The following is a 15,665-nucleotide window of genomic DNA, read 5'->3' on the forward strand; positions in this document are numbered from 1 at the left end:
CAAAAAACCATCTATTTACATTTTGTAAGATGATTCCTTTGTTAGCTTGCTCGCCGATGCCCTAACAGGAGAAAAGACAGAAGATGTGCTCAGTCCAGAACCTGGCTCCCAGGAAGCATTTGCTTACTGTGTTAGCTGCTTTCCTGTTGTGGTGGTAAAATGCCTGACGAAGCAGCTTAGGGGAGGAAGTTTATTCCGGCTCATAGTTCCAGACTACAGCCCATCATGATGGAGAAGTAAGGCAGCAGGGCCTTGAAGCAGCGGTCACACCACATGTCATCTTCAGAAGAGAGCCATGGATGCTTGTTGCTGCTTGGCTCCTTCTCTCTAGGTTTATACAATCCAGGACCCCAAGCAGGGAATGGTGCCACCCACAGTGGGCAGATCTTCCCACCTCAAAAGACAAGATAACCCTCCACAGTTGTGTCCAGAGACTAACCGGCCTGGATCATCCCTCCCAGGTGTGCCCAGACTGCCTCCTCGTGATTCTAGGTCCTGTCAGGTTGACAACACTAACCCTCATGTACAGCACTTGATAGTTCTTATTCAGCCTCGGTTCTTCCGTTCTCCCTCAGTTTCTCCTTTCTCACCCCTTCCTGTTGTTTTTCCTCTCTTAAGACTTAGTAGGATGGGCTATGGCCTTCCACTGATCGGGGCCCACAAATAAACCCCTGGGCAACTCACCCCAGGGGCTTGATCATGCAGCCTTCCATGGCTAACTGTTGTCTTTGCTCACACCACAGAAAATCCAAGGAACAAATACCAAGAGGGATGTTGTCCCAATGCCAAGAGATGAGGAAGGGGCATTTATGTTAAGATAAGGAGGGCACAGTAGGGAATTCAGGTGGCGAGTGTGACATGAAATAATGTCTTTGCCGGAAGAAGATACAGAAGTGTAACATTTTTAAAGCCTTTTATCCAAAATTGATACATTGGAGTTTTGAAAATTGCCTGCATCTTGAAACTTGGGTGGACTTTCCTTAAGAGTGCTAGAAACACAAAGACACTGCATGGCCTCATGGAATAGGCGTGTCTGCATGCCTCTTAGGCTGCCACTTTACACCTATTTCCCCCATTTGACATCTGTTCCATCAGTAGTTACTTGCATTGATAATTAATGGTGATGAACACAGCTCTTAAGACACTAAACCAGGGAAGGGTTGGGGATGTAATTATCCCCCAACTATTTAACTAGCAACATATTCAGAACCAAATGAATTAACACCATAATCCCTTCTCCCATTCTTTCCTTTAGCCACGTGGAAAACGATGCTGTAATCTGCTCTTCTGCTCAGACACTAATTAACGAAGTTACTCTTCCCTGTCTTTCATTATGTCCGAAACAAAGCATAGCTATTACTGGACACACCTTTTAAAAAACCACAGTGCGCTTAATTAATCTTCAGTGGAGGATATGAGATGTTCATGGCTTAGAAACCATTGGCATGATCTGAGGTGGGTGAGGGCCTCTTTTCCAAGTTCTCATGGATGGAGAGAAGACTAAGCCAAGGGAAGGGTGATGTACTGTCTGATAGTGTTGTTACATAAGTTGAGTTCCCCTACATGGCATCCTGGATATTTGCAGGTGACTACAGTTAATCACGTTGGCTCAATTATTGTTTTTCAAAATAGATGAAAATTTTCTTTTGTTAGAAGAGAGGAAATCAGGAACTCCATAAATGTTTAAGGACATGGAAATGCTAATTGCTCAAATTTGATTGTTATAGCTTAATACTTGTATCAAGTCATCATGCATACCTCACGAATATGTACAATAAAGAATGCATTAATAAAGGATTTAAAACTTTAACCTTTAAAAAAATGAAAAGAAAACTAGTATTTAAAACAAGGTCTTAGGCCGGGCGGTGGTGGCGCACGCCTTTAATCCCAGCACTCGGGAGGCATAGCCAGGCGGATCTCTGTGAGTTCGAGGCCAGCCTGGGCTACCGAGTGAGCTCCAGGAAAGGCGCAAAGCTACGCAGAGAAACCCTGTCTCGAAAAACCAAAAAAAAAAAAAAAAAAAAAAAAAAAAACAAGGTCTTTGTGAAAACACCTACTTTTCGCAAGGCCAGCCTGGTCCACAAAGTGAGTCCCATGACAGGTGGGGCTGTCACACAGAGAAACCCTATCTCAAAAAACCCAAACCAGCCAAAACAAAACAAACAACAACAACAAAAACCTGCCTTTTAGGGTTGGGGATTTAGCTCAGTGGTAGAGCACTTGCCTAGCAAGCGCAAGGCCCTGGGTTCAGTCCTCATCTCTGAAAGCAACAACAACAACAACAACAACCTGCCTTTCATTCTGTGAGGCAGTTATTTTTTAATATACATAATTCTAAATTTGTTTTTACTTATTTATGTGCATGGGTGTTTTGTTTGCATGTGTGTCTATGTACCACATGCATACCTGGTACCAGAAGAAGGCATTGGATCCCCTGGAGCTGAAGTTACAGCCAGTTGTCAGCAGCAGTGTGAGTGTTTGGAATTGAACCCAGGTCCTCTGGAAGAACAGCCAATGCTTTTAACCACTGAGCCATCTTTCCTGCCCCAGCAGTTAATTTTATGAGACATCTGATAGTTTCTTGCTCTTTTCAATTTGACTTCTAAGCAGTTCATAGGAATTATGAAGTTATGAAGATCCTGAAGCATTTAAAAAGGAGATATAGAACAATTACAGCATTTAGCTGGGGACTTTCTTTTCACCAAATTTGGGACATTTGTCACCAAAACCCCCACCAGAGATGTTTTGTTTGCCAATCCTCTGGGAGCATTGCCAAGATGGGCACATGGATCCAGTCCCAGCAGTATGGATGGTAGGGACTTACATGACCTGGTGAGTGCTTTGAAGTCTTTCTAATGCATAGAAAAGTTGGGTTTAAGAATCCCCCGTAACTTTAAAAGTTACATTTCCCAGCGATCGTAAGTTAAATGGCTCTAAAGTTCTAGAAAGGAGCATTTAGAAAGGATGGATTTAATTTCATAAGGCAAACCACTAGAGGGCACAAGAGATCTTGGAAAGAAAAAAGGTACTTCATTTTCGACAAGTGGATGAAAAGAAAAATCTAGTTGCCAACAACTCCGTGTTGGCCTGTCCTCTGTTGAGACAGTGTTCTTGATAAAAAGCATGATTTGACAAAGCAATCTGTGTTCTTTAGAACTAAATTTAATTCTCCATCATTTTTTTTCAAATACACTACATAAAATGTACTTGTGATATTTAAAGTGACAACTTTTTAGTAGTATATTTTTAAGTCTAATTGGAGAAATGCAGAACCTTTGGCTATGGAAGATGATTTGAGGCTAGCGAGGGGTCTGGGAAGTCTTCTGAATGTGCAGGCTGCCTCTGCGCAGTCTCGCTGTGCTGAGGTGACTTTCCCCACCGAGGATTTGTACAGTCACTTTGCTAGCAGCACGTGACACACACATCTCTCTGACTCGAGGGAAGTCAGCCAGCCTGTGCTTTTCCCTCTAGGGTGGTGGTCATATAGAGCAGACAGGATGTTGCATCAGTGAGGCGATCTGACAAACTGTGTCACCTAGAGACTTGGCCAATCTGCCGGGAAGAGTTCTGTGGGATCCGGGGCACCTCCTGGCTAAATGACATCTCTCCATCATCCAGCCACCACACAGGCCATCCTTAGTTTTGACAATCCCCTAGGGTTAGAAGATACCCAATTCTCCAAGTGAGATATCCTCGACAGCCTGTGGGTTTTAGGGCTTGAATTCAACTCCATTTTTGTCGGGCATGGCTTCCAAAGTCTGATGGACATTTGAGTGCCAAAGAGAACAACAAATCTTTCTGGGTTGGACCTTTTGTTCTCCAAAGAAATTAAAATATTTTATAGTTGATAGCATCGACAAACACATGGCTTCTCTTCCCAAGCCACATTCTGAATGGAGATATAAAGGAACTCTACTTCTCGGAGAATTGTGTTTCTATTGTCTTTTCTGTGATGGACTTTGTAACCCCAGAGCGGTCACCACTGTGGGGATGCTCTATAGCCTGCAAATGGCAGGATGTGCCTGCTGAGTGTGCCTGCCACCATTGAGCTGAGATGGCACTGTCGTCTCATCTGACCCTGATAGGTGATGCTTACAGCTTCAGAGAGGAGGAAGGAGGGAGGGAGGAGAGAGAGAGAGAGAGAGAGAGAGAGAGAGAGAGAGAGAGAGAGAGAGAGAGAGAGAGAGCTCTTAGACATTTTACTGCATGGTTGGCTCTCCTTAGCCAGAGGCGTTCTTGCCATGAGGCTGGGCTTTGTCATATGCCATTTGAGACTTGGAGGCTGATGTCATCCGTTAGCATTAGCGCTTAGGGTGATGCAAGATCTTAAATTATCGATTACCCCAAGGAATGCATTTAGTGTGTTGAACAAGTTCCTCTCTATCCATTTTGGAGAAGGGCTTAAGGGACAGTGTTCAGAACTCCAAGGCTTGAATGTTTATTTCTTGTTTTTTCTCAGGAGAATTGTTATTGAGGTCTGATTTTGGACAACTTTGTTAATGGGCTGTGACAGGTTCATGGCTAGGCTTAGGGCTCTGTGTCTCTCGAGATCTTTATTCCTGATTTCAATATCTAGAGTATTTTTTTTAGTTTAAAATTATTACTATGTGTTTCTTTATTGTATGAAACATTTATGCACATATACATACACAGTCTCTCTCTCTCACACACACACACACACACACATTTACATACTCGTGAAAATTGGGGGCCACAATTTTATTAGGTGTTTATAAATATACAGCATATAATGATCAAATCTATGTACATTAATGTAGTTAACATTGCCATCTCAAACTATTTTTTTCTGTTTTATTTTGTTTTGTTTTTGAGACAGGGTCTTACTATATAGCCTTGGCTGGCCTGAAACTCACTATGTAGACCAGGTTGGCTTCATAAAGATCTGCCTGCTCCCCACCCAACCCCTTACCCTGTGCTTGGGTTAAAGTTATGTTCCACCATATCCAGCCTTGAACTTTTAAACAATAGTATTTTCATTTATTCTTTGGGAATTTCATATGATCTGTTTGATCATGTTCATCCCCTCCTGCAGCTCCTCCCAGATTGCCCCTCTTGTTCCTCAACTCCATGCTCTTTCCCTTCTTTAAAACCCATGTAGTCTAGTTTGTGTTGGCTGACTACCCTGGGAGAGGGGGGCTTCCCTGAGTGTTACTCTAGTGAAGAGAACTGTCAGTCCCTCTCCCGGCTGCAGTTAAATGTGGACAGCTCCTGAGCTAAAGGTGGGACTTCATGTCTGCTTCCCCTCCTCCGTGCTGGGATTTTTGTCTGGCTTGCATTTGTGCAAGTCCTGTGCATACTGTCACAGTCTTCATGAGTTGATATGGACATCGGCCTTGTGTATGGAAAACTCTGCCCCCTTGAAGTCACCTACCATCTTCGGCTTCTACAATATTTCTGCCCCCTCTTCCACATAGGTCCCTGAGCCTCTGGGGGAGGGATATACTATAGACATCCTCTTTGGGGCTGACCATTCTGATGTCAGTCATTCTCTGTCCATTGACCAGTTGTGCATTTCTGTGTTAATTGCCATCTACTAAGAGACGCTTCAACCTGATGAGGGTTGAGCTGTGTGCTGACTTCAAGTTCTAGTTTGGACTCTGGGTCAGACTCCTGGCCTAGAGTAATATTTTGTATTCATTGTATAAATAAAATTGAGTTTGGACTTACTTATATGAATCCTGTCTTAATCCGTTTGTCTTAGGCATCATTCTGTTGCTGTGAAGAGACATCATGACCATGGCAACTCTTATAAAGGAAAGCATTTAATTGGGGGTGGCTTACAGTTTCAGAGGCTTAGTCCATTATCATCATAGTGAGGAGGAGCATGGCAGCAGGCATGGCTGGCCTGGTGCTGGAGAGTAGCTGAGAGCTACATTCTGATCTGCAGGCAGATACAGAGAGCAATGCTGAGCATGGTGTGAGCTTTCTGAAACTTCAAACCTTGCCCCCAGTGACACACTACTCCCAACAAGGCCACACCTCCTAATCCCTCTCAAATAGTGCCACTCACTAGTGACTAAGCATGTAAATATATGAGCCTATGGGACCATTCTTATTCAAACCACCATACCACTTAGAAGTGATTAGAATACTAAATTATTTTTCTAATTGTGTGAAATAACATCTGTTAATGTGTATTGGTAAAACCTTAATTTTTGGTAAAAATGCTCAAAAATGAATCACAGGCTGTTTTCTTTTAGAATGTTATTTCTCTGAACAGTGTTACCAAGGATTCTTCTTGTGGACAGGAGGTTAAGTGGAAGTTGAATAGAGTTCTAGGTTCTTTTTGCTGAGGGTGTGAGGCCTCACACAGAGAGCAGACTCTTGCTGTGTGCAGGGGGTACGCTAAAGCACATGTTTGTGCCACCTCACTGCGTGTTCCCAGTATTCACACCCCACTCCTTTTGGAAATGAGAACACTAAGTCTTGTTGGTGAAGTACCTTTGCAGGCTTCTCAGTAGGGAGTGGCAGAAGGCTATGTAGAGGGTTATGGAGTGGCCAGTGTTGTACTGTGTCCAGATTTCCAGAGGCACCCTTGGGATGAAGTAGTAGTCACTTCCCCTCAGAGCTGTCAGTGAGGGCCCTGGTCCTTATTGCCTCTCACTGCTGCACCACAATTCAGAGCTGTTTCAGAACTTCTGTGTCCCCCAGAATCTATTACTTGGTTATTAAGATGCCACATCTTGCTCGAAATAAATCAATACCATAAATAGACACCGTATATCTAGTGATGATCCCAATGTTGAGTTTTTTTTGGAAGAGAGGCTAGAAAGTGTTAATGGAGGGCAGATGGTGGAGGTAGCCTTGAAAGATGCTGGAATTAGGAATAGGCAATTGGATCGGAGTGCTGAGTAGAAACAGAGGCAAGATGCATTCTATGAACAATATATATATCAGTTCACATATGGTTGGGATAAGGTTGACATGAGGAGACAAGGGCCCTTGTACCCATCCAGAAACAGCAGAGAGCTCATAAATGTTTTCAGGTAAATAATTGAGTTGAGGAAGGCAGAACTGTAAGATTACTGATGGTGGATGGAACAGCATTGGTTGTACCTGCCAATGGGATGTCAGGGTGGTGATTCAGCCTTCTGGAATAAAAAAAAACCTCTGCTCTGCCTGCTGATTATGGATGTTCTCCAGTTCTTACTGGTTCTTCCCACTTAAGTAATAATTGTAGTCTGATTTATGATTATACATGTATCGTGACATGGCATAGTAGATGTAGTTCAGAGATAGACTGTTTCATCTTTGGCAGTCACAAGTGGCAGATACAGGGTCCAGACCAAGGTGGGCTGGCTTTTCAGCTCAGGCTTTGGACACTATGCTGTATTTTTGTTTTCCTTCTAGTCTTTTCAAAAGAATACCTAACAAGCCTTTGATGGATTTATGGTGGAACTTCACTACACCTGGCCACAGATGACCACTGATAATTCTTAAAGTGATCGTATACACATGGAAGTACATGGGCAAGTGTCAAGGGCAGCATCTGAAGTGCAGTTACTTCTATCATCTCCACCACCCCGTTTTATCTTCTAGTGTGTTCTCTTTGAGGCTAATACTAGCCCTGACATTATTCCAGCAGCGGTTGAGCCTGTGTCTCCAGAGGCAAAAGTTTCATCCTTGTAGCCGGTGGAGATTTCCTCTAGACTCCAAAAGATCATTTAGTTGAAAACATTTAATTTGGGGAAGTCGTCTATGACAGACTGGGGGGTTGTTACAGCGGGGTTACATGGGAGGAGTTGTGACCCATCTAGTTGGATGATGAACTTTGGTCACCGAGCCAAGGACAGTTCTCTCAACTGTTTTTGCATCCTGCTACCGGATTTCAAAGAGTGCCATAAAGAATGCCAGTTTGAAGGGCACTGTGAGCTTCAGGTCTGGTGAAGGTAAGGCCTTTGTCAATAGGCCTGAGCTCATCTCGAGGCTCTGCTGCAGCTCTGCATCTCAGGCACGCCTTCTCCTAATCCCTGGGAGCCTCTGAACAGTGCCTTCCGGGATTGCTGTGAGAAGCACAGCAACTGAGAAGATGGAAAAGCCTTGAGCCTTATACACATATGGATCCCTAAGTAGATGGGGCTAGTAGATGGACTATCTTTGTAGTATCAGGAACACAGTATTAGAAGTTCTTAGACAGGTAAAATACAACACTGAATGTTCTCGAAAGTATACTGAAATGAAAGGAATGGAATCCAAGAGCCATCATCAGCATGCAATAGTAAACCTAGTTCCTGCTTCCTTGAATAGGTGTCAGGAACGTTGTAAAGTGTCCCGAGAATGGGAGTCAAGGGGACTGTCCCCAGAATGGTGAACAGGGCTTCATTAGCTTCATAGCGCTTCTCCCTCCATAGCAAGGGCTCAGAATAGAGACACATAAGGGTAAGTCGGGACAACAAGGTGGTTCTGCAGTTTAAGGCACACGCGTGCACGTGCACACGTATGCATGTGCATGTGCGTGCACACGCACACACAACACACACTGTTTAAAAAATTTTAAAGGAGGAGAGGGATTGTGGGATAATGTCATATGTAGAAGTGCTGATCCTTAGAACACATTTGGAAAGTACTGTCCTCAACTGTCCTTTGGTTCCCGACCAGTGCTGCCATACCTCCCGTTCTCCAGCAGTGCTGACCCCTCTGCCCACGTGACCCCCTCCCTCCCCTGGTTATCATTGTCACTCTTCATCTCAAGAGCCGTGGTGTCATTGGAAACATTTGACGTTATTGAAGTGTATCACAGTTTGCTTATGATGGTATCAATCCGTTTCACAAGCGTGTTGCTGCATCCCTGACACTTAGAGCAGGGACGGAACACAGTAGGTGAAGGAAAGCAATGGGTGGAACAAACGCTAAACTAAAGGCTGTCTATTCCACAGGGTAGAAGACCATGACGATCTCATGCCAATATTTATGCACTATGACAACACTCTGAGAGAAATCTATGGTGAATACTTCCTGGCTGAACTAATAGAGGCCCAAGATGAAGAGAATCATGCTGTGGTGTGTGAGGTTGGTGACTGATCCTCCCGGGGACCATGCTGCTGAGCACCCCTGGAGCTGACATGCCCTTCCCTCCTGCATGCCCTTCTAGGTGATGCCAGGCCAGCTTCTGTACCCTTCCCAGGCTGCTGTCTTTAGAAATAGGGACCAGAGAGTGGGAGAAATGATAAGATGATCCCACAGGGGTGAATATAGGAGATTTCTGAACACCCCATGATGTTCTGCTGCCAGGAAGATTTCGTTTGACGTGGAAAGTGATTATATTTGACTTTTTTGAAATTGTTTTGATACAATTTTACACTTATAGAAACTTAAACTTAGAGGTACAAATTCCTTAGATATCAGAATTTTCCCTTATTTATTTTATTCTCTTGATTGCGATCTCTATGTATGTATGTATGTATGCATCTATCTATCTATCTATCTATCTATCTATCTATCTATCTATCATCTCTCTCTCTTTCCTTCTTCTCTTTCTGTCTCCATCCATCCACCTGTCTATAGATTTTTCTGGAATCATGTGAAAGTAAGTTGCAGGTATAATGCCCCACTTACGTCCATTTCCTAAAAACTAGAATATTTCCCCACATATCTTGTAACTACAGTATGATGATCAAAGTCTTGCAATCCCACTTTCCCATATGTAGACCTTAATTAGATTTTATTGATAGTCACAACAGTGTCCTTTATGGAAAAGGAAGTGCAGGCCATTTATTATAGTGTCCTGTCTCTTCAGTCTTTTAAAATTAGAAATAGCTCCCTAACCCTTCATTATTTTTTTCAAAAGCAATATTTTCAACCAATACAGGCCAGTTATTTTGTAGCGTGTCTCTCAATTTGTACTTGTTCAATGTTTTCTCATGATTTGATCCATGTTATATATGATTAAATTTAGTTGAATTAGTGGGAAGTGTAAAAATTAGGAACATGTATATAACAATTGGAGTTTCTAGCTTTTCTAAGTAAATGAGAATAGTCCTGGTATTTGGGGACAAAAAGAGAGAGCCTTTGGGAAACCTCAAAGACTACATTTTTTTCAAGAGACAGAAGAGGGTGGTGATAAACCGGCTAGCCTTAATGTGATCAGCCCAACTGGGTCCCAGGTAGCTGGTGTCAGCACCCCCATGATCCCCTCCTCATTCTCTACTCACCTATGGAGACATTCATCAAGGGCACACCTCCCTTACCTGCACCCTTCGGCTACCTGCCGACCAGGGGAAAGCCCTCCCTGAACTGCCTGGTGGGATTCAGGTGGCTGGGACTAACTGCATAGAGGGATGTACATGGTGTCGAATCTGCCCAAACATGCCTTCCTGAAACATAGCAGAACCCCCTTCTGATTTGTGCCACTGCACGTGAAGCTTCAAGGTTCTTAAGAGTTGAAATTGCTGGAGTTGGATACTCATGGGGTCTGCTTGGTGGCAGGGAGAAACTGACTGTAATTGGGACTTTGGTATATTAGAGACTATTTTGGTTTGGTTTTTGTCAACTGGACATAAACTGGAGCCACTTGGGAAGAAGGAACTAATTGAGGAGTTGCATCCATCTGATTGGCCCATGGATGTGTCTGTTGGGGCATTTTCTTGATTGGTGATTGATGTGAGAAGGCCCAACCGACTGTGGTGGTCCCACGCCTGGACAGGTGGTCCTGGGTTCTCTAAAAAGCAAGGTGAGGAGGATGTACCAGTAAGCACCATTTCTCCATGGTCTCTGCTTCAGTTCCTGCCTCAGCTTTACTCCATGATGAGCTGTAACCTGTCAATTATTTCTTCTCTTTCCTCCCCAAGTTGCTTTTGGTCACTGTTTTATCCCAGCAACAGAGAATAAACTAAGGATGGAGGCTACAAGGAGTGTATGATGACAGCATTGGGCCACAGGAGTGGGGTCATTTCATACATGCACATGGCAATCTGAGGAAAGTGTCTGGAAGTGATAGTCTTCACACTTGAGCTGGCTAGGGAGTCATTCTCGGGCTAAGGAAGCCCAGGGGATTGCGCCTTACACAGGCATTTCTGACTTAGTAGTTCTAGCAGGGGGAGGGAGGTGGGAGTTGGTGATTGTTAGAGATTTCTTGCCTTGCCCACAGTCAGGACAAATCTGTCACCCACCAGCCCCATAGCCACTCAGACCCAACCAAGTAAACACAGAGACTTATATTGCTTACAAACTGTATGGTCGTGGCAGGCTTCTTGCTAACTGTTCTTATAGCTTAAATTAATCCATTTCCATAAATCTATACCTTGCCATGTGGCTTGTGGTTTACTGGCATTTCCACATGCTGCTTGTCATGGCGGCAGCTAGCAGTGTCTCCCTTTTCCTTCCTGTTCCCTTAATTCTCTTCTCTGTTAGTCCTACCTATACTTCCTGCCTAGCCACTGGCCAATCAGTGTTTTATTTATTGACCAATCAGAGTAAATTGACATACAGATCATCCCACAGCAAGTCGGGGCTGGGGAGAGGGTGATATTGTTGCTCAAAGGACTTGCATTTTATATTGAGAAACTGGAAAACCTTCCCATTGGTCCTGGTGTAGTGTCACCCGCACCTAGAGTAGGTCTTGTATCAACTATAACTGCACAGCTCAACTTCCCTAGTGAGAGCTGGTTTGCCAGGGAAGAGAAATGATAGGGAAGAGCCTGAATGGATTTTAGGGCGTGTCTTCTGCACATGATATAGCAAACATGGGCTGGTGAGAGGGCATGGAGATAAGAGTACTTGCCAGTAAGTCCAGGGACCTGAGTTTCATCCTGGGTGTCTATGAAAAGGCAGAAGGAGAGAACCAGCTCCACACAGCTGTTCTTTGACCTCTGCATGTGCATCTTGGCAAATGTGTTCCAATACACATACACACACACACACACACACACACACACACACACACACACACACACATGCACACGCACACACATGCACACACATGTACACACCCACCCATGAACATACATACATTATAGTAAATAAAAAATTTAAAACCTCTTTAAAATTAACAATTAACAACACATGGAGCAGAGCAGGCATCTCTGTGAGTTCGAGCCACCTGGCACCAAGTGATCTAAAAAGCGAAACTACACAAGAAACCTGTCTCGAAAAAAAAAAAAAAAAAAAAAAAAAAAAAAAAAATTTAAAAATAACAATTAACAAACATGATTTGAATAGAGCCATTCCGTTCATTAACAGAATCATAATCATGTTTTCTTTGCAAATGGATATTTGACTTCCATTTTAAAAAGAGATTTCTATGCCAGATGATTGAAAAACACTCAAAGACTGGAATTTGCAGTTTTGTTTCTGTGGTAATATTTTTAGGGATTCATTCTTTATACACTCATTTCTCATTTGCTGAAACTATGAGTTCTCTTAAAGAATATTTTCTTGAAACTTTAGAGCAAACATTCTCTGTAAATAAGATGAACAGTTTGAGGCTCGCTTCCACATCAGGCCTCACAGAGTTGGTGACTATGAGACTCTTCTGGAAGGACATTCAGACTCTGTGCCAACTTCACGTCAGCATCATAATTCTTACAATAATAAATAGAGTCAAATGCTCCAAAATAGATGTGGGCACAGGATTTGATTGACACTCCCACCCCATCCCCCAAAAGGATACAGAAATTGTCAGTGGCTCACAAAAAGAAGTCATTGGTATCAAAAGATGTCAGCTTCATCAGTCATTTGGAAAGGTAAGCCAGCTGTGTGGGTGCACATCTGGAATCCTGTACTCAGAAGAATGAGGCAGGAGGATCTCAAGTACAAAACCAATCTAGGCTACTCTATTTCAAAAACAAAACAGAACAAGAAAAGCACCAGTGAGATCATTTTACTCCTAATAGGATGGTGGTAGCCATAGCAACATTAGCAACATTGATGATAATAATAATAATAAAAATAGTAATAATAATAATAATAATAAATAGTGTAGTAATGAAAGTTTTGGTTTGGGATTCAAGGACATACAGAGGTGGATTGTCCTTTGTAATGAGATTTATTAGAAGAATTATTAATGTCATAGACAGAGACCGATGGCAGCATGGTGGGGGCTCTAAAGGGAGTTCCAGTCCATGGTGGAGTTTGAGGATCCCTTCTTTTAGGTTTCTGAGTGGGGAGGAGTGGAAAGGGCATTGGGAAGTTTCTTTTACCTGAACTTGGCCATTTTGCTGGAGTAGCCAGGGCGTGTTTAAAGCTCTCCATGGGGGTGTGGTCTGGTTGATGGCTCTCTTCTCCCGCTCAGTGGTGAATACTCTGGTGAAGGGTGGGACAAATTGAGATAAATATGGATATGCATTTCTGAAGATGGGAGCTGGCCCTACAAAATAGAATATGAGAAATTACACTGAAAAGATTCTAATTTATTTACTTGTTCAGATTTGGATTTTTGACCTGTCCCTCAAAGACTTGCTTTCACCTGTTCTCAGTCAGCCTTCAGCTCTAGGCTAACGAGAAATGGAAGGCCCAGAAAGCATTTGGGCCTAGGCAGCACCATTTTGAAAAAGGGGGCTTTTCCACAACTGCTGTGGGATGTTCTGTATGGCAAATGTGTTGCTCTGATTGGTCAATAAATAAAACACTGATTGGCCAGTGGCTAGGCAGGAAGTATAGGCGGGACTAACAGAGAGGAGAAAAGAAAGAACAGGAAGGCAGAAGGAGTCACTGCCAGCCACCGCCAGGACAAGCAGCATGTAAAGATGCCAGTAAGCCACGAGCCACATGGCAAGGTATAGATTTGTTGAAATGGGTTAATTTAAGATATAAGAACAGTTAGCAAAAAGCCTGCCACGGCCATACAGTTTGTAAGCAATGCAAGTCTCTGTGTTTACTTGGTTGGGTTTGAGTGGCTGTGGGACTGGCGGGTGACAAAGATTTGTCCTGACTGTGGGCCAGGCAGGAAAACTCTAGCTACACACAACCACTGAAAACCACAGGCAATGCAGAGCCTGAGTGAGGACTTCTGATCTTCCTGCCCAGTCTCTGTCCTATTTAATCCAGCCTTTGTTTGAAGAAGTCTTTTAGTTTTCTGGTTTTATTTAGGGTGGTGGTGCCACCCCAAATCCCTTGAGGAAGTGATCTACCGCAGCTGTGGTGATCTCTGTCCTGTTTTTTTTTTCTTGGTCTATTTATTTCACTTTCCATGTGAACATCGAGGCAAAGAAAGCCAGAGGTTGGAAATGGCAGTGCCCACCCTGTGGGGTTGGTGTCCCCAGGAGGTGAAGGGGTCTAGCCTAATCTCCTCCAAAGACTGTGCTACCTTAGCAATCAGAAGATCTTAATCAAGGGCAAGGGTAGAGGCAGGGCCTGGGAACAGGAGCCGGGGAGATCACTGTGAGTGGTGCCACATCTTGTGTCTGAAGCTTTTCTGGGTTCAAACTAAATACTGGTCCTACCCTCCTACCACCACCTCCTACCTGTCACCCTGGACATGTTCCTACTCTGGGTAGAGGTATGTTGGAGGCGATCTGGTCTAGCTTGAAAGAGCTAGTTGTTAAATTCTCAGGAACTTTGTAAGCTATTTGCGGAACATAGCTGTCATTAAAACTTGTATAGGCTGAGGATGTAGCTCAGTGGGTGGAGTTCTTGCCATATAAACCCAGGTGGCACACACCTATAATCCTAGCACTTGGAAGGCAAAGACAGCAGGATCAAAAGTTCAAGGTCACCCACAGCTAAATAGCCAGTTCAAGGCCAGTCTAGACTACATAATGACCTTGTCTTCAAAAAACAAAAAAGGCCACTTGTATACACTTACAGTGTAAGAGAGTATAGTAAATAATGTTTAAAGGGTGTAATTTATTTCTTTCAATATTAAGTAGCTCTTGGGGATTTTGTCTGTGGTCTTATCCAGTGAACATAGTATTTAATAGCATGCCATCATATATCTCTTCCTTACTTCTTGACTCCCTGTTGGATGACATCAGTTGGCAACTTGAAACTACCATGATGACAGTATCTTACCATTGGCAAGCACTAAACATCCGGGCATTTCTTCCCAGCACTGAATCTGCATTCGCCAACATCTCATGCATGGGGCAGCCACCCGTGACCAGAGGTAACAGGACAAAGCGCATCAAGTGTGCCTCTTTCCAGCCCAGTGCAGGACAGCTTCCGGTTATGCATGTAGAGCGTTTGAGAGCTTGGCGTGAGTTAGGAGAAAAGCCATTGACTTGTGAAAGAATCGTTGACTTCCTTTGTCCTGTTTGCTACTTTGGAGGAGCTTTGAGCTGTGACTTTGCTGCAGGTTCCTTGTCATAACTGTACCTTGACATCTGGTGTTTACTCCAAGCTGAGATTTCAAGGAAGGGCAGTTGGAGGCCAAGGCAGCTCCTAGAGACAGATGGGCAGAGTGTCTGTTTTGGCATCGTCCAGGACACGGGCAGCAGTGGTCCGAGAAAGCCCCACTGACCTGCAGGCGGGAGAGAGCCTGCCAGGTTAGCCATACACTTGGCATCAAGAGAAGGGGATCAAAGCCAGTAACGGTCACAGCGAGGACAAAAGCCCTCATTATGAAATACTGTCACCCAAAAGGGATGCCTGACGGTGGGGCTTTGGGGTGGAGCTATGAATCTTCAAGCCCACATGTGTCTGTGAGTTAGACCCGTTTGGGAAGACAAGGCATGCTTCCAGATGGTTTTCCAGTGACCTAAACCTTATCT

The 15,665-nt window shown here is 43.8% G+C and overlaps 1 protein-coding gene across 1 annotated transcript in view; it reads left to right on the plus strand.

Moving 5' to 3' along the window:
- Window positions 1-15,665, plus strand: part of Cfap61 (cilia and flagella associated protein 61) — a 297,138-nt gene that overhangs the window by 23,752 nt on the left and 257,721 nt on the right. Inside the window, 1 exon segment of the mRNA XM_028881858.2 lies at window positions 8,898-9,030. Within this exon segment, the coding sequence (XP_028737691.1) occupies window positions 8,898-9,030 (133 nt within the window).

The sequence above is a fragment of the Peromyscus leucopus genome, chromosome 4 (genome assembly GCF_004664715.2).
Source record: "Peromyscus leucopus breed LL Stock chromosome 4, UCI_PerLeu_2.1, whole genome shotgun sequence".
Classification (NCBI taxonomy): domain Eukaryota; kingdom Metazoa; phylum Chordata; class Mammalia; order Rodentia; family Cricetidae; genus Peromyscus; species Peromyscus leucopus.